Source organism: Dreissena polymorpha, chromosome 3, assembly GCF_020536995.1.
Source record: "Dreissena polymorpha isolate Duluth1 chromosome 3, UMN_Dpol_1.0, whole genome shotgun sequence".
In the NCBI taxonomy this organism is placed as follows: Eukaryota; Metazoa; Mollusca; class Bivalvia; order Myida; family Dreissenidae; genus Dreissena; species Dreissena polymorpha.
Window position 1 is genome coordinate 60,005,648 of NC_068357.1, and position 24,320 is coordinate 60,029,967.

Here is a 24,320-nt window from a genome sequence, read left to right on the forward strand (position 1 = left end):
TGGACAAGTTTCAAAAGTACAAATAAGCTGGTAATGAACTAAGCTTCAGAACGGATATAATTAATAAACCTCAAAGTTTAATTAAAATGATCTAAAATGCATCAGAGTGGGCATTAATCAACTGTAATAGTGAGCTTTTAAGTTTATAAATGAACTGCACTCCTGTCATATCTTGACATCTTTGGCACTGCACCGGGTCAAATCATTTTTTTCATCAACATGTTGAATGTAAAGTCGAATTACTCCACTAGAACGAATTGTTTTAAGACACTCTGGCGGATATGTTACTCGGGGGACATTGGTTGATATCATTTTCGGTTCAAAAACTTTTTCACTGGCATACATTTAAAGAAATTTGTAAATAAAGTGCTAAATAGGGGACAGATACCTGCACCATCGACTTTAAATAGCCATATTTCAATAAATTGTAAATAATAATAACCAGGATTTTTCTAGCTTAAATGATAATACCTCCTGTGTATATATCAAAAGATATTTTAATTCAAAAATGACTTAACAATTATAGAACTGGATTTACTTACCCTACAGAAATTCAGTCAAATTTATCGGAAACTCCCAAGCAGGTCGAACCAGATCGGGTTTCCGGGGGTGTATACGGATACCACGCGATGGACAAAAGGACATACACACTTTAAAAACACGACCGCGATTGGTTACAAAAAACGGAACTTCCACACTAGGTTAGTGTTGTTGATGTTGCTGTTTCTATCTGCACACGTAAAAATTCATATATGTTTTTATCTTAATTGTCAAAAAGCAATCAACATGTTTGCTCTACATATGTGCAACGCAAATCGCAATTAATCGCACACGCGTGTAAACTAAGTGTAGATTTCTACCAAGTACAGGTCATTTCTTTGTAGTCGTTGCATATTTACATACACGATTGATGATGCCATCATCATCAAGACTTCTTTCACCAATCTAACTTAAACTCTGATAGCGCTGATGTTGTCGTCACCGATGGTGACGTCGTCGATGTTGTCGTTGCCGGTCTTGACGTCACCGATGTTTTTGTTATCGATCTTGACATTGAGTCGTATGGCACGAATTTCAACGCTCCATCGACATCCCGTTGAACCGACGGTGTGTACGCGACGTCAGTGGCGATAACGATGGTATCCTGTAGATGATACATTGTTTGCGTGTTTGAAATTATATGGCGCTATTACTGAAATACTGCAATGTATAAATAACAATAAATATGATAAATGGATTATGTGAGATTAAATGTTTAAGTTAAAAGGTACAAGCAATGTATTTGTTCGTAGTAAGCGAAACAAAAATATGTTGAATGAATCAGACAATTCCTTTAAAACTTCAATTTGACTACTGGTTTAAATCAGTTATTTTACTATTTGTTGAATTATCAGAAGCAAATGTGATTTATTAATCAATTAACCATGTCGAAACATATGTATTGTATTGCAAATTAGTTTACAATTGTATGCTTTGACTTGTTCTCTTTTAATGCGTGTTTATTATTTTTCATATAAGTTCAAACAACACACCACATAATATGTAGTGTTTAAACATAAAAAACAATATGATGTTAACCGACTTTATACAACGACGTTAAAATCACTTACATTGAACATATGTTTTGACTGTTTTTCAAACACACCATCCGCGTTAAGTTGAGTCAATAAACCTGCATTTTCGTTGACGAAGTTTTATCCTCGTAATCGTCAGGTCAAAGCACTGTTCGTCATGATTATGTGACGAAATTATAAATCAGCCGATCACTTACGTTTAAGCATATTCAATATTGTAACATTAATGTGCACACTCATCATACCTTAGCAAGCACGACGGATGCATTTTTCAATGAAACCTCTTTTCCAATTGGAAGAGGTATCCCCTTTGAAGCGTAGTCTGCAAGAATAATAATCATCTTCATCCTCATCCTCATCCTCCTCCTCCTCCTCCTCCTCCTCATCATCATCATCATTGTCATCATTACCATCACTATCATAATAATAATAATAATAATAATAATAATTATAATAATAATAATCATCATCATCGTCGTCGGCGTCGTCGTCGTTGTCGTGTAAGATATTCTTGCTTAGCTTCATGCAATGCGTATGCTTTTTCAAGAAATCAAAAGATTGCTCATTCGCCATTTTCTTCCTGTAACGTACATTATTTTACTTTCTTATTGTTGTATGTTATTTAATGAATTTTTAATAAAAGTGCAACGTGATCAACAAAAACGTTCAATATTACCGTTCAATTTGGGTATCAGGAACACGTCGAGAGCATATTTGATCAGAAAGTCGATGAATTTATCCTGAAAATACATCGATATACTGATCATTTATTGCCTCTTTGTGTTTGACATACATTTGAGAATACGGATGAAACTGTGCGCGTGTTATTTTGATTCACGATGCCTATTTCTTTCTTGTAGCAATAGGTGACCATTTGGTCGTATAATTTATATGCAAAAAGCGACATTTTTGAATAATGATGCGTTTAGAAAAGTGTTTTTTTCATATCAGACACGTATAACGAAAGCAAATATGTCGAGTATGATACTTTGAGATTTTTAATAAGTCTAGAAATTAAATGTCTAAAGGCGATGTTTGTAGTGTATGGTGACAATGGCTTTACATAAGGACGACGTATTTCTGTGTGTTGGCAATTATTTAACGTCTTTATCGTATTAATTTTGGCGATGACAAATGATAAACTATTGGTCACATGATTTGTTGTGAAGACCAAGAGTTTTACATTTGGTCGTATTGTTGATATGTTATCATTCGGACATTGGAAGTATTATTTTAAGATAAAGAAGGGTTATTTACTCATATTAAAGTTCTTAAATACCGTATTTTTTTTTTAAATGATAAGTTTATATTGATTAAATTATCACGACTGGTATATTACTTATAGTACATTTAAGATGAATAGAGTTAAGCTTTTGGTCGTTTAATTTTTTGTACTATGACAATATAGTAATGTTTGGTAATATAAGGTTAAGGTATAACTTTGTTAACATTTGCTCATATAATTAAGGAATGTGATGACAGTTAGTTAATATTGGTTATTTTTCCTTTTTTTTTGATGACAATGGATGAACATTTGGCTGTTTGATGTCTTTGTTTCGACAATGGGTTTACATTTGGCCAATTACTTTAATTGTGTCGACAATCGGTTAAACATTGATATTTGTATTTTTAATGTCTACAAAGGGTAAATATGCGATTGTAATATTTGTTTGTGATAACATTTGGTAATCATTTCGCCGTCATATGACTATGTACTGATAATAAATACACACGCTGCCGTTATATTTCTTTTAAATGAAAATATACAAACATTTCATTATACTATACTTTTTGATGAATATGTTTGTCTCTTTCTATGTATCTAACAAATGATTTACATTCTGTGTTATTGTTTCTTGCGACGGCAAATCAGAAAACACAATATTTGTTTGTGATAACATTTAATAATCATTACGCCGCCTAAGGCAAGCGGTTCAACGCATAATCCCAAGACACTAGGTTTCTCATGAGAACCTAGGTTCTCAGAATGAGAACCTAGGTTCTAATGAGAACTATGGTTCCCAAATGAAATCTTGGGTTCTCATGAAAACCTAGGTTATCAGAGAGAACGACGCGAAAAGCTGTCGAGAACCTAGGTTCTTGTGAAAACCTTGGATATCAAACGAGAACTTAAATTCTAAAAATGAGAACTTAGGTTCTCATGAAAAAGTAGGTTCTCATGAAAACCTAAGTTCTATGTGTCTATGAGAACCTAGGTTTTCATGAAAAACCTAGTTTCTCATGAGAACCTAGGTTCTCTAGCGTAAACAAAGGTTTTCAAATGAGAACCTAGGGTCTCATGAGAACCTAGGTTCTCGTGAAAAAAAAACGGTTTCTTGGGATTTCATACACCTAGGTTCTCATGACAAACCTGGTTTCTTGGGATTTCATAAACCTAGTTTCTCATGAGAACCTACGTTCTCATGAAAACCTAAGTTCTCATGAGAACCTAGGTTTTCATGAAAAACCTGGTTTCTTGGGATTTCATAAACCTAGTTTCTCATGAGAACCTAGGTTCTCATGAAAACCGAGGTTTCTCATGAGAAACCTAGTTTCTTGGGATAATGCGTCGAAACGCTTGCTATAATTAACCTGCAGTTGTCTCCCATTGCTTGGTACACGCTGGCGGCATATGTGTAGAATGATAAGAAATAGGCGTGAAACAGTGAATGTTGCTCCCCAAGAACATTTTTTAACAATGTTAAGACAATTATAAGTAATATTCAACGAAACTTGTAGGAAACTTCTTGAGGAATGAAATTAGTACAGTAATCGGTCGACATTGGTCTGAACACGTTAATAAAAAATTCAACTGTTTATGAAATACTTCTTTTATTGTCAATATTTTGAGACTAAAAATTGAAACAAATTCATACCAATCGTTACATTATTCATCGTTACAGCAATAAACGAGTTTCAGATATTCAGTTGCCTTGTTCGGGCCTCAAACGACTGTACGGTACAGTTTTCTATTTAAAGTATGTCTGTGATATAGTAAGCAATAATTATAGTATAAATAGAAGTTTTATCTCTATTGATAATGTGTAATAATGTCTTATTCAATCGTAAGATATCGGCCCACACTGCAAACGTATGCACTAAAGACTTTGCAAACATATTTCAATAACTTGAGATATCTGCAGAAATAAAGTCCTTAACGGCGTGTTTTCATTTTGTCCAGCCCGTGTGTAATCATATGTGAACCCCATTGATCCTGCGCCCTGAATAATATATATGTGTCCCGTATTCCAAACGAGCAAGTTTACGCCGTCCGACGCGTAATTCTGGAAACCTAGGTTCTCATGAGAACCTAACCTATGGTTCCAGAATGAAAACCACGGATTAAGTATTAAAGACGCGTAATTCTGACAACCTAGGTTCTCCTGAGAACCTATGGTTCCCAAATGAAAACCACGGATATGGCAAGCAGTTCGACGCATAATCCCAAGAAACTAAGTTTTTCATGAGAACCAATGTTCTCATTCTGAGAACCTTGGTTCTCATGAAAACCTAGGTTCTCATTTGAAAACTTGGGTTCTTGAAGCCATGTGCAATCTTCAAGAGAGAACCTAGGTTCTCATTCTGAGAACCTAGGTTTTCATGAGAAACCTAGTTTCTTGGGATTATGCGTCGAACCGCTTGCCATACGCCGCCACATGGCATGACACTATATAAACATTTGATGGTACTATTATTTGTAATGACTTTGTTTGTCTCATTATATGTATCTAACAAATGATTAACATGCTGTTTTATTGTTTCTTACGACAGCAAATAATAAAAAAGATTCTTACATCAACAGGGCCAACTTCCGAACGAACAGTTTTAAGATTCCAGCTGAAAATAGAAAGAAAGCGTATGTAAAATGTTTATCAAAATAGCATTATGATGACATAGCGAGAGTCATTAGTTGTTTGGAATAAAACGTATGCACCGATCAAGGGGAACGGAATGTATTGAGCAAAATAGTACAACTAAACTTACTTCAAATAAGTGATCCTGGCATGTATGACCGAGCCGTTCATCAAAACGTCTGATCGAAAGGTCATATTCTGAAAAATCATTACAGGTCTAAACGCTTACTGTTTCAAATATGTTAATTTTATATTTATTAAATTAACTTTTTTTTCATTTTTTTTACAAAATCAAAATTAAAGCTCACTTTTCATTTTACGATTAATATATTGCAATACAGAATATGCATAGAAAACAGTTAATAACATACATACCGCACTGAATGAGACGAGAAACACTTCCCCTTTGTTCGTACCCGGCTTATGCACGTTGAGATCGATTGCTCCTGAGGTATTTACACCAACACCGGCGGAAGTGACGTCCATGACAGGAGCGACACCATTGAACAAGCGCAGATCTACAATACTGTTTGGATACTTTTGACCGATCTGGAAATAATCAACAATGGGGGGGGAGAATAAATGGATGTTTTTGTTGAAAATTAATAGTTTGCATGATACTTTAATTTTATTTGTAAAGGAATTAAGCGCACAGCACAAATATGGGTTAATTGGCATCTATATTTACCAGATATAAAGTATTTATATTTCATTTCCGCATATAACGAACTATGCGTAGATCATTTTAGACAAAACATGTATCGCAGGTTATGAAAATGAAGTTCACAAAACCAACTTACCCCTTTAGTAGTTATTTTTGCTTGCATCTTACTACAAGGTATACAGTATATGTTTATATTAAAATTAAGAAGTGATACCTATCCTTGTGCACTTACCGCAGGGATGAGGCCACCGATACATGTTGGTATGACGCCTGCACAGGTCGTGTTGAGGACACCCCGAGCACTAGCGGGCAGCTAACAGTAGAAACAAAAAACAACGTTTTTTATGACGTTAAACATAAAATTCAACATAAAATTTAAGCGACCTTTTTACGTGTTGTTTTTTAAATTGACAAAATTAAAAAAAACACACTCAGATTTACAAATTTTCGATGGTGTTTTGATATTTGCGAAGAAACATTATTACCGGACATTTACCACGCTCTAAAATATCCGTTATATTCATCGTTGTACGATTAACCTTTTTTAATTTGAAGTTCGTCATTTAATTCTTTAAAATGAGGTATGTTAACATCGGTACCAAATAGATCAAGTATAGTACAAGAAATCAATTAAACACAAAATATTTCGCAATTGGGTTTATACACGACGTCAGGCATTTATTTCTTTTATCAGCAATCCACATAGTGTAAAAAACACACAAAAACAATAGTAGCAATCCAAATTATTAAATCGTTCCTCGTTTATAAATTTGTCAATTTCTACTGATGTGCTGTGTGGCGGAAGGCCCACTTCCTGCGGCCGTGGTCCTTTTTGGCATAGTTTCCACGAACACACTTCCCGCTTGTCACGGGGGATAGACATTATGTACTTAAATTTACCGCCGTTCTCGGGGGAACCTGTATAATACAATTGATCCCAGCCTTGACATTATTATGACCAACCTTTTAGATAATCAATTGCGTATTTAACTGTTTGGCGTTTGTCGTTGAATAATAATGTTTATTCGCTCAAGAATAAACTGTCTTATTCAACGCAAACGCTATTTTCCTAAAGGATCGTCGAAACCCAAACCCCAATTTTATAACCCATCCTATCCAGTCTACTGTAACACATAGACTCGTCCACTAAGTACAAAACCACTGCCCGTGCAAATTGTCGGTCTTTTACTAGCTCGTCGCATCACAGGGTAGGTCGCGCCATGGTTTACAAGTTTACATTTACCACCCACCCTCTCACTTAACTTGTAATTGTAAAACGATGCTTGCCAGATTTTTGTTATATTTCAGTGTTGTCGAGAATTACGAGCTCCATTAGAAACCCAAGTCGTCATGGCTGGGACTTAACAGCGTACGGCACACCGTCAGTCTGTCCAATGGTCTACTTAGTTCGGCCCCCGACGACAGGTTCCTGCGTAATTGACTGTACCAGTGTTAGAGAATTTGCTAGACTTTGATCAGTAAACTTTTGTTAATATTGGTTGTTTTCGGGTACAGCTTTCCAGAGTTATTTAACATTCAGTAAAGTTTTATCTCTGGTTTTTACTCTGGCCTTGAAAACACCATTTAAGGATAAAGAATAGAAGTGATGTATAGGCATAGTTTCCACGAACACACTTCCCGCTTGTTACAGGGGATAGACATTATGTACTTAAATTTCCCGCCGTTCTCGGGGGAACCTGTATAATACAATCGATCCCAGCCTTGCCATTATTATACCAAACCTTTAAGATAATAAATAAATTGCGTACTTAAACTGTTTGTCGTTGAATAATGATGAATACTCATGAACCAAAAATGTATTTTCAGTAAGTGCCTATGTCATTCGTGTAATTTCGATTTTCCGTACGAACTGCTTTCCAGCCGAGTATTATATGCTAGTTTGAACAAACTGCTCACGTCAGACGCAGTGATGTTGAGCTGCAGGTATCTGTTGCTTTGGGCCGCAAAGAACAACGTGTTAAACATGTAGTCCGAGATATAAAAGTACAACATCCGGTCAGTGTCTCTATTCTCGGGCATAGAAGGGGCGGTGAAGGGGGCCTCCGTGGAGGGCGTGGTTTTCCAATAGATCTCACCCTGGTAGACAAACAATCGTTTATTACATTATCATGCATGCCGCCCGATGAAAATGCGTATTGTAATATTCGCGAATGTTTAGAACAATCGCTTCTTTCTATGACACAAGAGTTGGAATTTCTGATAATTACTATTTGTTAAATATGTTTGTTCACACTTATGGAGATGCACAAACATTTGCATACATGTAAGTAATTATGAATAATTTGTATCTTTTCAAGTAATAAAACAGATACTAATTGTTGTAATTACGAGACAAATCAGAAATAAAATAGTATGCTCATTGTCTCATATAACGATACAATAACGATACAACTTTATGTTCTGTATAGCTAGTTATAATGTCGTTGTTTTGAATGGGATATGGTGAATGCATCTAGCTATTCGTTAACCCTTTGAGTGCTGGAACCGGATTTTAATGGCCTTTGCAAACGGTTTGGATCCAGATGAGACGCCACACAACGTGGCGTCTCATCAGGATCCAAACTGTTTGCTATTCTGATAGTATTCTTTAAAAAAATAGAGGAAAATGCTAATTTTAGAAATTCTGCAGACGACATTTTAGCAGACGACAAATTTCCCAGCATGTAAATGGTTTTTAGTCTCCACCACAACAGTAGCATAATTCTTGAGGCCTACATTTAAGTTTCTAACCTTATGGAAGGTTTCCATATATGTCGCCTAGAACAAGGGCGCCTGTAGCATACTGTAGTCGAGGAGGAACTTGTCAAACGCCACAGTAACTGCGTAAAAACCCATAAGAACATATAAGAAAATACAAGTGCAAATATATAAAGAAATGCATAAATTCAACTTTGATTGTGAAAATCTGCAAAAGTTGCACAATAGGTTGCATGCCAAATGAGCGTATAAGATTGTCATAGTTTTAATATCAGTGACCTTCACCCCGACCTGACTGGCCTAAATGCAATTCCAAAGCTAAGTCTGTATTTATGTTAGCAACATAACAAATTTAAAAGTAAATGCGATTCCCCGCTAGATCCTTATGTACTCTATCTTAATACAAAATAACAAACAAACAAAAAACATCTATCCAAACTTACGTTATTGAGTGTAAATTATCTTTCTATTTTAAGTATCAGTTGCCCGAGCTCCAACGAACCAAATACAATATTAAGCTGGATGAGCATGCAAACTACCATATCTACATATAGGCAACACTAAATGGAAATATCTCTATCGTAACAGAAGGTTTAAAAATAAAAATCGTTATCTATTTTTAGCAACAATGTCAGTGTCCCAATTTTCCCAAAATGCAGTGCTTTCAGCTCAGACAGACTTGCTTAATGTCTGTCAAAACGCCGAAGTGTCATCATGCTTGGTAAATGCAAGATAAAGTTATTTACCAGCAAACCAAAAACCTTAATTAAAATTGTATAAGTCAAAAGAAGCTTATTGTTCTGAATATGTGAATAGAATAAACCATTGGCCATAAGTGCTAGGAATACAATTATAAACGAAAAAATAAGAAACTCCTGACAATAAGTGCGGATATCAAATACGTTACATGTAAGTGAAGGAAAGGAACTCCTATAAATAATTGATAGATATAATATAATAGACAGAAGAAAATATACCCTTGACCATAAGTGCTGCTCATAAAAAGAATAAAGGAAAGAAAGAAACCCCTTCCGCCATTACTGCTAGATACACAATTAATAATGGGAAGAAAATAAACCCCTCGACTATAGTGCAATGTATCAAATGCATTACGTAAACAGAGGAAACCTCTCGATAATAAATGCTAGATATCAACAAATTAAGAAAATAAAAATACATTCTTTACGATGAAATATACAAATCATCATTCTATTTTAATACAAACATGCAATCGGTCAGGTTCACTTGCCGCAAACATTTTTATTGCGAGCATGGTATCATTACTGTGTGAAACGAAACCATTTATAACGTTATATCGTTCGAGTGTTGTATCATACTGAGTGTCAATATCATATTCATTACGTGACATCTCATGAAGACCCTTACTTGGAATGGCGGCAAGTTTTCTCTCGGCATCCGTATTGACAGCCTTGGTTGCCAGCTCGCACATCTGGTCATATTGAGATCAAATATTGCTTTATTTTGATAAATTGAAGCAGTAATTTATGAATGTTTTTTCTCTTCTTTCTTCACTGTCATATGTAAGGGGCCTTTTAACAGATTTTGGCTTGTATTGAAGCATGTCATTAAATGCATTATACACGTATTGATAAATTTAAACATTTGACCTAAAAATCTCCAGTAAAAAAAACAAGAATACAATTTAACCACTCGAACCACTGACCCCTGGAGTCCCAGAGTAAAAAGTCTCCCGCCTAGACCACTTGACCATCCATGCTCATGCTTATAGCTTATCTCCAAATTATTCAATCGTTTCGCGTCGCACGACGCTTGATAAAGTTCAGGTTTTCAAATCGTTAAAAGATGCATATAATGGATATTTATGAGCATGGTAAATGGTCAGTATTACTATTTCCTCAAAAATATAATTTAAAAAAATGAAAATTTGCGAATCTGAAACAACTTTTTTTTGAATTGTGTCAATTTACCAAAACGTTAAACGGGCCCTTTAAGGTAGAATGTTTACAAATTAAATGTTAAGCAATCAAGCCAACATGGAATCGCTCGTACAAACGGACAGTTCGGTCAATATTTTATAATAACTTGTTTTATCGGCTAAAAGGCCGAACAACACTAACAACAATAATAATAACAACAACAACAACAGAGTGTAAGATTACCTTGGTACGAAGCGTGTGCCGGATAGTGTCCTCGACCTTTCCCTTGAGGAGGTTGAGAATCTTCGCTAAGATTTTGCCGTGGAAACGGATGTTTACCGAACCGACGCTACTGGTGCACGTTCCAGCCGAGACCCTGGGACGACCAGTGGAGTCAACACCTGTACAAATGCATTATTGTTAAGATCTGTGGGTATATAGTATGTATGTTAAAAGTTGTTTCTATAGTGTATTCAAATTAAGTTTACATTAAAGACTTATGTCTGTCAAAATCGAAATTAATATAATTTCAATCTAAAATAAAACACACGAGTTTGTTGAATTGATACTCATTGCCAATGTCAAACTTTTGTGACAGACAGACGGACGAATGGACGGAATGACGGACGGATGGTGTCAAAAAGCTTCAGAACCACTAGAACGGTAGCCGCAGCAAACCCCGACTTACATATTGAATGTATGGAAGACAATCTTTATTTGAAAACAAAATGACTCTCAAAAGACAAATACATTTACAGCAGCTACAGCACCATCAGCAATGAAATGACAACAGTTATATCACTCACCCATATCAATGGACAAATCAAAGCCGACACCGGAAATATCGGCAGAGACATGTCCACTACCTTTGATTTTTCCTCTGAAACCAAAACGGGTCTCTAAATATCAATAGGACTAGCAAACATGACATAATAAGCCGAACAAGATGCTTGCAATAACATTATTTTCTTCTTGGTTACTTAGACAATACCGCACGGCTGAGCTGGGCCGGAAGTCTATAACCTGTCCGCTACCGACATAACGGTCCGAGGGCCATTATGCGGCTATGTCCGATATGTAATATAAGTCCATATAAACTTAGTTTTAATACATGTTCGTTTTGAACTTTGTATTTTATGTTCTTAATATGATATTAATAAGAAATGTGATAAAAAGATAATACGTAGCTTTAATATTAAACAAACTTTATTTAAACACATATGTGTTGTTCACTTGTTAAAATATGTACGACATAATAACTGCTTCAGCAAAATCACTGAATGCTCGCAATGCGGAATGTCAATGTTACAATTCAAGGTCACCGTTGATATATATTTGAAAAAAATCATTTGGAGCTAAAACTTTTTCATACAATAAGAAACTTTCTAACAACTTGGCAAACGTGATAAGCAAACACGTTGAGACGGAGTTTCGAGCCTAATAACATGTTTCTAGGGCCAATGGCAAGGTCATCAGATATATTATCCGTATTTTTGTATTATATCTGACATAAATCGATAAGTCTGTACGTATACATACAATATTTTACGTTAGATATATTTACTTTAACATTCAACTATATATCCATGTGAATTTTCTGTGCAATATTTCGACAAAATCAACATCAGCAATATTTGAATATAACGATGCACTTATGTTTTATTATTTTTGCCCTTAACCACAAACATTTATGCTTTATTTATCTTGTGTCGTTGGTAATTTTCATAAAAATGGTACAATACAAATGTTTTAAATATATAATTATTAATCATTATAAACATTATAATTATCCTTTGGTCATTATATTTGTTTCTTTTTCATTTGTATGTTGTTCACAGTTTTCTTTCGACACATTCAAATAACACTTTCATAGTCGCGTCATGCGAAAATGGGTCTTATAGCGTTTCGGCTAGCGTAGCTTTAGCACAGCCTGTGCATATGCGCAGTCTGGTCAGGGGCGATGCTGTCCGCTGTAAAATCTCTCAAGGTTTAATGGTCTCATTGTTTATCTCCTTATCAGACTGAGAGATGCGCAGACTGGGTGGGCTGTAGCTATGATGGGCGCATGTGGCATAAGACCAATTTTTGCATGACGCGGGTTACAAAAATTCCCATTGCGAATTGAAAATGGCTCATTTTAGCACAATGCTTTTCGATATAAAATTGAATTCAAAATAGCAAATATAGCAAACTTGCAAATAAGGGTAGCCTATGCAGGCGTTCAGGAACGATTTTCAGACGTGCTGACCGAGTACGGCAAACATAAAGGGTTAGATAATTAAACGAGTTTCCACTTATATGACACTATAATATTTCGGTGACGTTTGTTTTCACATTTTGAAAGCAAAACTGTGTTTATCGATAGTCAAGTATGTCTTTCTCTGACGATTTATTGACCGAGTACAGACCCTAAAATTCTGCGATATGGATTTTAACGCGAAATTGTAACAGGGCCACAATTTGTGTCTAGGTGTTGTTTGGACATGCAGAGATTAGTCCGGAATTCCTTACACTTAACAGAGTTACATCATTTACGTTGTGCACAGAATAGAGGAATAAGCTTGTGTAATCATCGAATGTATTCGTATCTGCTGGCTTTATGTTAAGGCCATTAAAGGTCAAAAGCTGGGTAAAACAGCTATGCCGAAAAAGAGCATTAGTGTTCTATACCGATGTTAAGGTCAGAGACTGGTTGACACCGTTGCTAGGTTTACAAGTTATGCATTAACATTAAAAACAGGGTCAACAGCGCTTTCTTTATGACTACCTAATTCATGAGTAAAAAATATTGCTCGCAGATTTATTATTTATTTTCATAAATTATTTTATTAAATATTTTGGATTTTTTATTTGTTCGCGTAGCGTAGCGTAGCGAACAGCTAATGTTGTTACTGAAAATTTCAAGTCGGTTCGCTGCTATCTACGGAAAGCCTACTACCCGCCACACATGCCGTATCCGCGCGAGAAAGAGTTGTATAATTTATGCAAAAGGTTTGAGTTCTCCAACTATATTCACTCATAAAACCGAAACATTATTTGAATATCGTGTTAAATGGAATAGTTACGAACGGAGCTTATAAAGAAAAGAATCAATAAACAATGTTTGTATTATACGTGTCGCGGAAGATATTGTTTATGAATAATTAAAATAGTCCACTTTCTGCTGCGTCTTAATAACGTAGTACAGGTCATTCATAATCTGAGGCTATTAATAGATTCGGGAAAACAACACAATAGTATAAGGTTACGCTTGATTATATTCTAAATTAATAAAACGTTGAACAAGAGTTCAACGATAACTTCAGGAATACGATAGACAACAACAAAAATACTTCATAATCGCTAAAACCGAATATAAAGAACAATTAAATATAACACGAATGATCTGTTTCGTAACCTCGTTCATGCTTCTACAGCGGGGATTTCTGGGAAACGTTCTTTTGTTCTCAACAGATAGCGGCGATCTTTTGCATTTACGGGTGCTAACAACGTAATAGTAGAAGGTTAAGCTTGTTTATATTCACAGTTCTCAATTTATAAAACGTTGTTGTTGGTGGACATGTGTTCACCAATTACTACAGGCATCCTCAAAAATGCTTTGTAATCGCTTAAACCTAAAACAACTAAATATAACAAGAAATATCTTTTAAAAATGAAGTCGGCGTAAACGCTGACTTTGAAATAAAGTTTGCAATTTACTTTTCTAAATAAATAAATAAAATGAAAACAAAAGTTTAACTATTTTATAACCCATCCTACCCAGTCTACTGTAACACATAGACTCGTCCACTAAGTACAAAACCACTGCCCGTGCAAAGTGTCGGTCTTTTACTAGCTCGTCGCATCACAGGGTAGGTCGCGCTATGGTTTACAAGTTTACATTTACCACCCACCCTCCCACTTAACTTGTAATTGTAAAACGATGCTTGCCAGATTTTTGTTATATTTCAGTGTTGTCGAGAATTACAAGCTCCATTAGAAACCCAAGTCGTCATGGCTGGGACTTAACAGCGTACGGCACACCGTCAGTCTGTCCAATGGTCTACTTAGTTCGGCCCCCGACGACAGGTTCCTGCGTAATTGACTGTACCAGTGTTAGAGAATTTGCTAGACTTTGATCAGTAAACTTTTGTTAATATTGGTTGTTTTCGGGTACAGTTTTCCAGAGTTATTTTACATTCAGTAAAGTTTTATCTCTGGTTTTTACTCTTGCCTTGAAAACACCATTTAAGGATAAAGAATAGAAGTGATGTATAGGCATAGTTTCCACGAACACACTTCCCGCTTGTCACGGGGGATAGACATTATGTACTTAAATTTCCCGCCGTTCTCGGGGGAACCTGTATAATACAATCGATCCCAGCCTTGCCATTATTATACCAAACCTTTAAGATAATAAATAAATTGCGTACTTAAACTGTTTGTCGTTGAATAATGATGAATACTCATGAACCAAAAATGTATTTTCAGTAAGTGCCTATGTCATTCGTGTAATTTCGATTTTCCGTACGAACTGCTTTCCAGCCGAGTATTATATGCTAGTTTGAACAAACTACTCACGTCAGACGCAGTGATGTTGAGCTGCAGGTATCTGTTGCTTTGGGCCGCAAAGAACAACGTGTTAAACATGTAGTCCGAGATATAAAAGTACAACATCCGGTCAGTGTCTCTATTCTCGGGCATAGAAGGGGCGGTGAAGGGGGCCTCCGTGGAGGGCGTGGTTTTCCAATAGATCTCACCCTGGTAGACAAACAATCGTTTATTACATTATCATGCATGCCGCCCGATGAAAATGCGTATTGTAATATTCGGGAATGTTTAGAACAATCGCTTCTTTCTATGACACAAGAGTTGGAATTTCTGATAATTACTATTTGTTAAATATGTTTGTTCACACTTATGGAGATGCACAAACATTTGCATACATGTAAGTAATTATGAATAATTTGTATCTTTTCAAGTAATAAAACAGATACTAACTGTTGTAATTACGAGACAAATCAGAAATAAAATAGTATGCTCATTGTCTCATATAACGATACAATAACGATACAACTTTATGTTCTGTATAGCTAGTTATAATGTCGTTGTTTTGAATGGGATATGGTGAATGCATCTAGCTATTCGTTAACCCTTTGAGTGCTGGAACCGGATTTTAATGGCCTTTGCAAACAGTTTGGATCCAGATGAGACGCCACACAACGTGGCGTCTCATCAGGATCCAAACTGTTTGCTATTCTGATAGTATTCTTTAAAAAAAAATAGAGGAAAATGCTAATTTTAGAAATTCTGCAGACGACATTTTAGCAGACGACAAATTTCCCAGCATGCAAATGGTTCAATTAGTCTCCACCACAACAGTAGCATAATTCTTGAGGCCTACATTTAAGTTTCTAACCTTATGGAAGGTTTCCATATATGTCGCCGAGAACAAGGGCGCCTGTAGCATACTGTAGTCGAGGAGGAACTTGTCAAACGCCACAGTAACTGCGTAAAAACCCATAAGAACATATAAGAAAATACAAGTGCAAATATATAAAGAAATGCATAAATTCAACTTTGATTGTGAAAATCTGCAAAAGTTGCACAATAGGTTGCATGCCAAATGAGCGTATAAGATTGTCATAGTTTTAATATCAGTGACCTTCACCCCGACCTGACTGGCCTAAATGCAATTCCAAAGCTAAGTCTGTATTTATGTTAGCAACATAACAAATTTAAAAGTAAATGCGATTCCCGGCTAGATCCTTATGTACTCTATCTTAATACAAAATAACAAACAAACAAAAAACATCTATCCAAACTCACGTTATTGAGTGTAAATTATCTTTCTATTTTAAGTATCAGTTGCCCGAGCTCCAACGAACCAAATACAATATCAAGCTGGATGAGCATGCAAACTACCATATCTACATATAGGCAACACTAAATGGAAATATCTCTATCGTAACAGAAGGTTTAAAAATAAAAATCGTTATCTATTTTTAGCAACAATGTCAGTGTCCCAATTTTCCCAAAATGCAATGCTTTCAGCTCAGACAGACTTGCTTAATGTCTGTCAAAACGCCGAAGTGTCATCATGCTTGGTAAATGCAAGCTAAAGTTATTTACCAGCAAACCAAAAACCTTAATTAAAATTGTATAAGTCAAAAGAAGCTTATTGTTCTGAATATGTGAATAGAATAAACCATTGGCCATAAGTGCTAGGAATACAATCATAAACGAAAAAATAAGAAACTCCTGACAATAAGTGCGGATATCAAATACGTTACATGTAAGTGAAGGAAAGGAACTCCTATAAATAATTGATAGATATAATATAATAGACAGAAGAAAATATACCCTTGACCATAAGTGCTGCTCATAAAAAGAATAAAGGAAAGAAAGAAACCCCTTCCGCCATTACTGCTAGATGCACAATTAATAATGGGAAGAAAATAAACCCCTCGACTATAGTGCAATGTATAAAATGCATTACGTAAACAGAGGAAACCTCTCGATAATAAATGCTAGATATCAACAAATTAAGAAAATAAAAATACATTCTTTACGATGAAATATACAAATCATCATTCTATTTTAATACAAACATGCAATCGGTCAGGTTCACTTGCCGCAAACATTTTTATTGCGAGCATGGTATCATCACTGTGTGAAACGAAACCATTTATAACGTTATGTCGTTCGAGTGTTGTATCATACTGAGTGTCAATATCATATTCATTACGTGACATCTCATGAAGACCCTTACTTGGAATGGCGGCAAGTTTTCTCTCGGCATCCGTATTGACAGCCTTGGTTGCCAGCTCGCACATCTGGTCATATTGAGATCAAATATTGCTTTATTTTGATAAATTGAAGCAGTAATTTATGAATGTTTTTTCTCTTCTTTCTTCACTGTCATATGTAAGGGGCCGTTTAACAGATTTTGGCTTGTATTGAAGCATGTCATTAAATGCATTATACACGTATTGATAAATTTAAACATTTTACCTAAAAATCTCCAGTAAAAAAAACAAGAATACAATTTAACCACTCGAACCACTGACCCCTGGAGTCCTGGAGTAAAAAGTCTCCCGCCTAGACCACTTGACCATCCATGCTCATGCTTATAGCATATCTCCAAACTATTCAATCGTTTCGCGTCGCACGACGCTTGATAAAGTTCAGGTTTTCAAATCGTTAAAAGATGCATATAATGGATATTTATGAGCATGGTAAATGGTCAGTATTACTATTTCCTCAAAAATATAATTTAAAAAAAATGAAAATTTGCGAATCTGAAACAACTTTTTTTTTAATTGTGTCAATTTACCAAAACGTTAAACGGGCCCTTTAAGGTAGAATGTTTACAAATTAAATGTTAAGCAATCAAGCCAACGTGGAATCGCTCGTACAAACGGACAGTTCGGTCAATATTTTGTAATAACTTGTTTTATCGGCTAAAAGGCCGAACAACACTAACAACAATAATAATAACAACAACAACAACAGAGTGTAAGATTACCTTGGTACGAAGCGTGTGCCGGATAGTGTCCTCGACCTTTCCCTTGAGGAGGTTGAGAATCTTCGCTAAGATTTTGCCGTGGAAACGGATGTTTACCGAACCGACGCTACTGGTGCACGTTCCAGCCGAGACCCTGGGACGACCAGTGGAGTCAACACCTGTACAAATGCATTATTGTTAAGATCTGTGGGTATATAGTATGTATGTTAAAAGTTGTTCCTATAGTGAATTCAAATTTAGTTTACATTAAAGACTTATGTCTGTCAAAATCGAAATTAATATAATTTCAATCTAAAATAAAACACACGAGTTTGTTGAATTGATACCCATTGCCAATGTCAAACTTTTGTGACAGACAGACGGACGAATGGACGGAATGACGGACGGATGGTGTCAAAAAGCTTCAGAACCACTAGAACGGTAGCAGCAGCAAACCCCGACTTACATATTGAATGTATGGAAGACAATCTTTATTTGAAAAAAAAAATGACTCTCAAAAGACAAATACATTTACAGCAGCTACAGCACCATCAGCAATGAAATGACAACAGTTATAGCACTCACCCATATCAATGGACAAATCAAAGCCGACACCGGAAATATCGGCAGAGACATGTCCACTACCTTTGATTTTTCCTCTGAAACCAAAACGGGTCTCTAAATATCAATAGGACTAGCAAACATGACATAATAAGCCGAACAAGATGCTTGCAATAACATTATTTTCTTCTTGGTTACTTAGACAATACCGCACGGCTGAGCTGGGCCGGAAGTCTATAGCCTGTCCGCTACCGACATAACGGTCCGAGGGCCATTATGCGGCTATGTCCGATATGTAATATAAGTCCATATAAACTTAGTTTTAATACATGTTCGTTTTGAACTTTGTATTTTATGTTCTTAATATGATATTAATAAGAAATGTGATAAAAAGATAATACGTAGCTTTAATATTAAACAAACTTTATTTAAACACATATGTGTTGTTCACTTGTTAAAATATGTACGACATAATAACTGCTTCAGCAAAATCACTGAATGCTCGCAATGCGGAATGTCAATGTTACAATTCAAGGTCACCGTTGATATATATTTGAAAAAAAAATCATTTGGAGCTAAAACTTTTTCATACAATAAGAAACTTTCTAACAACTTGGCAAACGTGATAAGCAAACACGTTGAGACGGAGTTTCGAGCCTAATAACAGGTTTCTAGGGCCAATGGCAAGGTCATCAGATATATTATCCGTATTTTTGTATTATATCTGACATAAATCGATAAGTCTGTACGTATACATACAATATTTTACGTTAGATATATTTACTTTAACATTCAACTATATATCCATGTGAATTTTCTGTGCAATATTTCGACAAAATCAACATCAGCAATATTTGAATATAACGATGCACTTATGTTTTATTATTTTTTCCCTTTATCACAAACATTTATGCTTTATTTATCTTGTGTCGTTGGTAATTTTCATTAAAATGGTACAATACAAATGTTTTAAATATATAATTATTAATCATTATAAACATTATAATTATCCTTTGGTCATTATATTTGTTTCTTTTTCATTTGTATGTTGTTCACAGTTTTCTTCCGACACATTCAAATAACACTTTCATAGTCGCGTCATGCGAAAATGGGTCTTATGGCGTTTCGGCTAGCGTAGCTTTAGCACAGCCTGTGCATATGCGCAGTCTGGTCAGGGGCGATGCTGTCCGCTGTAAAATCTCTCAAGGTTTAATGGTCTCATTATTTATCTCCTTATCAGACTGAGAGATGCGCAGACTGGGTGGGCTGTAGCTATGATGGGCGCATGTGGCATAAGACCAATTTTCGCATGACGCGGGTTACAAAAATTCCCATTGCGAATTGAAAATGGCTCATTTTAGCACAATGCTTTTCGATATAAAATTGAATTCAAAATAGCAAATATAGCAAACTTGCAAATAAGGGTAGCCTATGCAGGCGTTCAGGAACGATTTTCAGACGTGCTGACCGAGTACGGCAAACATAAAGGGTTAGATAATTAAACGAGTTTCCACTTATATGACACTATAATATTTCGGTGACGTTTGTTTTCACATTTTGAAAGCAAAACTGTGTTTATCGATAGTCAAGTATGTCTTTTTCTGACGATTTATTGACCGAGTACAGACCCTAAAATTCTGCGATATGGATTTTAACGCGAAATTGTAACAGGGCCACAATTTGTGTCTAGGTGTTGTTTGGACATGCAGAGATTAGTCCGGAATTCCTTACACTTAACAGAGTTACATCATTTACGTTGTGCACAGAATAGTGGAATAAGCCTGTGTAATCATCGAATGTATTCGTATCTGCTGGCTTTATGTTAAGGCCATTAAAGGTCAAAAGCTGGGTAAAACAGCTGTGCCGAAAAAGAGCATTAGTGTTCTATACCGATGTTAAGGTCAGAGACTGGTTGACACCGTTGCTAGGTTTACAAGTTATGCATTAACATTAAAAACAGGGTCAACAGCGCTTTCTTTATGACTACCCAATTCATGAGTAAAAAATATTGCTCGCAGATTTATTATTTATTTTCATAAATTATTTTATTAAATATTTTGGATTTTTTATTTGTTCGCGTAGCGTAGCGTAGCGAACAGCTAATGTTGTTACTGAAAATTTCAAGTCGGTTCGCTGCTATCTACGGAAAGCCTACTACCCGCCACACATGCCGTATCCGCGCGAGAAAGAGTTGTATAATTTATGCAAAAGGTTTGAGTTCTCCAACTATATTCACTCATAAAACCGAAACATTATTTGAATATCGTGTTAAATGGAATAGTTACGAACGGAGCTTATAAAGAAAAGAATCAATAAACAATGTTTGTATTATACGTGTCGCGGAAGATATTGTTTATGAATAACTAAAATAGTCCACTTTCTGCTGCGTCTTAATAACGTAGTACAGGTCATTCATAATCTGAGGCAAGGTTACGCTTGATTATATTCTAAATTAATAAAACGTTGAACATGAGTTCAACGATAACTTCAGGGATACGATAGACAACAACAAAAATACTTCATAATCGCTAAAACCGAATATAAAGAACAATTAAATATAACACGAATGATCTGTTTCGTAACCTCGTTCATGCTTCTACAGCGGGGATTTCTGGGAAACGTTCTTTTGTTCTCAACAGATAGCGGCGATCTTTTGCATTTACGGGTGCTAACAACGCAATAGTAGAAGGTTAAGCTTGTTTATATTCACAGTTCTCAATTTATAAAACGTTGTTGTTGGTGGACATGTGTTCACCAATTACTACAGGCATCCTCAAAAATGCTTTGTAATCGCTTAAACCGAAAACAACTAAATATAACAAGAAATATCTTTTAAAAATGTAGTCGGCGTAAACGCTGACTTTGAAATAAAGTTTGCAATTTACTTTTCTAAATAAATAAATAAAATGAAAACAAAAGTTTAACTATTGTGTTTTTTTTACTTGTAAGTTGCATATTCACCGCATGAAATGTGTGTTAGCTTTGTCAAACCACACATTAGTGTAAGTAGATAAAAATATACTACGGGAGTGCACATCATATGTGTTCTCAAATGCCTTATTATGAGTATATTTCTTCATTATCGAAATATATCGTATGTTAATATTTAATTTAAACGCATTTAAATAACACTTTCATAGCCGCGTCATGCGAAAATGGGTCTAATGCGTTTCGACCAGCGTTTCTTAAACTCAACATGTGCATTTTCGCAGTCAGGTCAGAGACTATGCTGTTCGCTATAAAATCACTCAATATGTTATGGTCTCATTATGTATCTCGTGACCAGACTGAGAGATGCGCAGGCTGAGTGGGCTATATATATGATAGCCGTATATGGAATAAGACCCATTTTCGCATGACGAGGGTCATTAAAAATCTCATTGCGAATTGTAAATGGCACATTTTAGCACAATGCTTTTCCATACAATATTGAATTCAAAATAGCAAACTTGTAAATGAGGGCAGCCTATCCAGGCTTTCAGAAACGATTTCCAGACGTGCTGACCAAGTACGGCAAATATTGTGGTTGGATAATTAAACTATTTTCCTCTAATCGTGACACTATACTTTTTCGGTAATGATTGTTTTCTCATCTTGAAAGCAAAACTGAAATTCTGCGAGATGGATTTTAACGAGTAATTGTAACTGGGTCACAATTTGTGTCGTTTGAACATACAGAGAGTAGCCCGGAATACCTTACACTGAACACATCCTTTGCGCTGAGCACAGCCACAGTGATGTAGCCAAAGTTCAGAGGTTGTATCTCGAATCAGCCTATGAAGTATTCGAAAATATTCATGCGTGTCTGCTGGCGTTATGTAAAAGTCATTAAGATGAAAAGCTGAGTAAACAGCTATGTCGAAAAAGCGCACTAGTGCTCTTTACATATGTTTAGGTCAGAGTTATTGACACTGTGTGAACTGCTCGGGTAACAAGTAATGCATAAACAACAATGTACGGGTCAAAATGGCTGTCCTGATGAATACCTAATTCGTGAGTAAACAGTATTGCTCGCAGATTTATTTTTTTTATTTATTTTCATCAATGATCTTATTGTATATTTTGAATTTGTATATGGTTTCAAAAATCAAAAGTTTTGTACAGGGAAGTTTCATCATGAAATTATATTCTTTGTGAGATAGGTATTTAATAAGTTCCAACAATATTCATTTAATATGATGGTGATTGCAAATTGTCTTTATATTCAGTTCTCATTACCATTTTCATCATACTTTCTATGCTTTCAGAACACCAAAAAGGGCCATGTTGTTGTTATTTTGTCCAAGTTATCTCTATGAAATAAATAGGATGATAAAAAGTGCACACAAAGCTCGGCCCGTACGTTATGACACACTCTTTATAAATTTGAATGGCGTGTGTTCATTTCAAACTTGCGATTAATTTTGAAAAATGAATTTCGTCTTAAATTATGCAATAGCGAACAACTTCGGTGTTTCAGCGCTTTGATTGTATATGGTGTCAAAAACAAAAGTTGTGTAAAGTTATTTCCTTCATGAAATTATATTCTTAATGTGATAGGATTCGATATTCCAACAATATTCATTTAATCTAAAGGTGATTGCAAATTTTATTTTATATTAACTGGTTCTCATTATACCATTTTCATAATATTTTCTAAGCTTTCAGAACGTCAAAAAGGGACATGTTGTTGTTATTTTGTCTAACTTATCATTTAACCATAATTAGGATGATAAACAGTGCACACACATCTCGACATGTTCGTTAAGAGTTAACTTAAGACACACTCTTTATAAATTAGAATGGGTTGTGATCATTTCAAACTTGCGTTTTAAAAAGCTTTAACCTAATTTTGAACAATGTGTTGCGTCTTAGATAATGCTATACCCCACATCTTCAGTGCCTTCAGCGCTTTGATGATCGTCTATTTACATCAAAATAATCGATTGTGTTGATAGTGTCAAGCCGCCATCTTCAACAATAAGGTTCTTCTTGAGCCATGGATTCTGACTGGCTGTCCCAATTTCAAGACTTGCGTGCTACAAAATGCCCTTAAACTGACATCGCAAGGAAGGTTAATTTATTCGATCATTACGCAGAGTTGTCGTTCATTCTCTCACATACATCCTGTGCCATCACAAGAAAATCCTTCCAGATCTGAAAGGCTTTTAGTTTTTTGTTTAAGTTTCATATTATTATAGTGACTGTGTCAAAAAAACAACGACAAACTGTATCATGTGCAAACGTTTTATCAAGGGATTTCACACGAGCTCTATACATACGACTCAAAAATAACCCACGTCTCAACAACAACCTACCATAATAGTTTCTAGTTAATAATAGCATAAGCTAGGTCTTAGTAACTGTGTTATGCATTGAAAAAAACATACAGAAAACCTCGTCAATAAAAAATATTGTGATTTTACCCAAAGATGCGTGTAAATATGCTTTGAACTTGATAAGTTCAAATCCGTATACTCACTTATGGCATTCGAAAGATCCCTTCACCTTAAAGGGGCCTTTTCACAGATTTTGGCATTTTTTAACTTATTCATTAAATGCTTTATATCGATAAATGTAAACATT

At 35.3% G+C, this 24,320-nt stretch overlaps 1 protein-coding gene across 1 annotated transcript; it reads right to left on the reverse strand.

Annotated features, from left to right (window-relative positions):
* Window positions 1-937: 937 nt before the first annotated feature.
* LOC127872261 (lipopolysaccharide-binding protein-like) lies at window positions 938-24,241 on the reverse strand. Its single transcript, XM_052415591.1, has 12 exons — window positions 24,217-24,241; window positions 18,780-18,853; window positions 10,952-11,109; window positions 8,844-8,870; window positions 8,010-8,189; window positions 6,325-6,405; window positions 5,804-5,977; window positions 5,559-5,626; window positions 5,369-5,411; window positions 2,251-2,314; window positions 1,820-1,896; window positions 938-1,144 (listed from the first exon to the last, which is right to left on the reverse strand). The coding sequence occupies exons 2-12, from the start codon at window positions 18,781-18,783 to the stop codon at window positions 938-940; spliced, it is 1,083 nt and encodes a 360-aa protein (XP_052271551.1). The 5' UTR covers window positions 18,784-18,853; window positions 24,217-24,241.
* Between the last annotated feature and the right edge of the window lie 79 nt (window positions 24,242-24,320).

What these genes read in the sequence shown, in the direction of transcription:
- LOC127872261 (XM_052415591.1), bottom strand. An exon ending in GGCACACGCTTCGTACCAAG is followed by an intron (nt 8,871 to 10,951) that starts GTAATCTTACAC and finishes CCCTTGTTCTAG; the next exon opens with GCGACATATATGGAAACCTT. An exon ending in TCAACATCACTGCGTCTGAC is followed by an intron (nt 6,406 to 8,009) that starts GTGAGCAGTTTG and finishes TTCTACTGTTAG; the next exon opens with CTGCCCGCTAGTGCTCGGGG.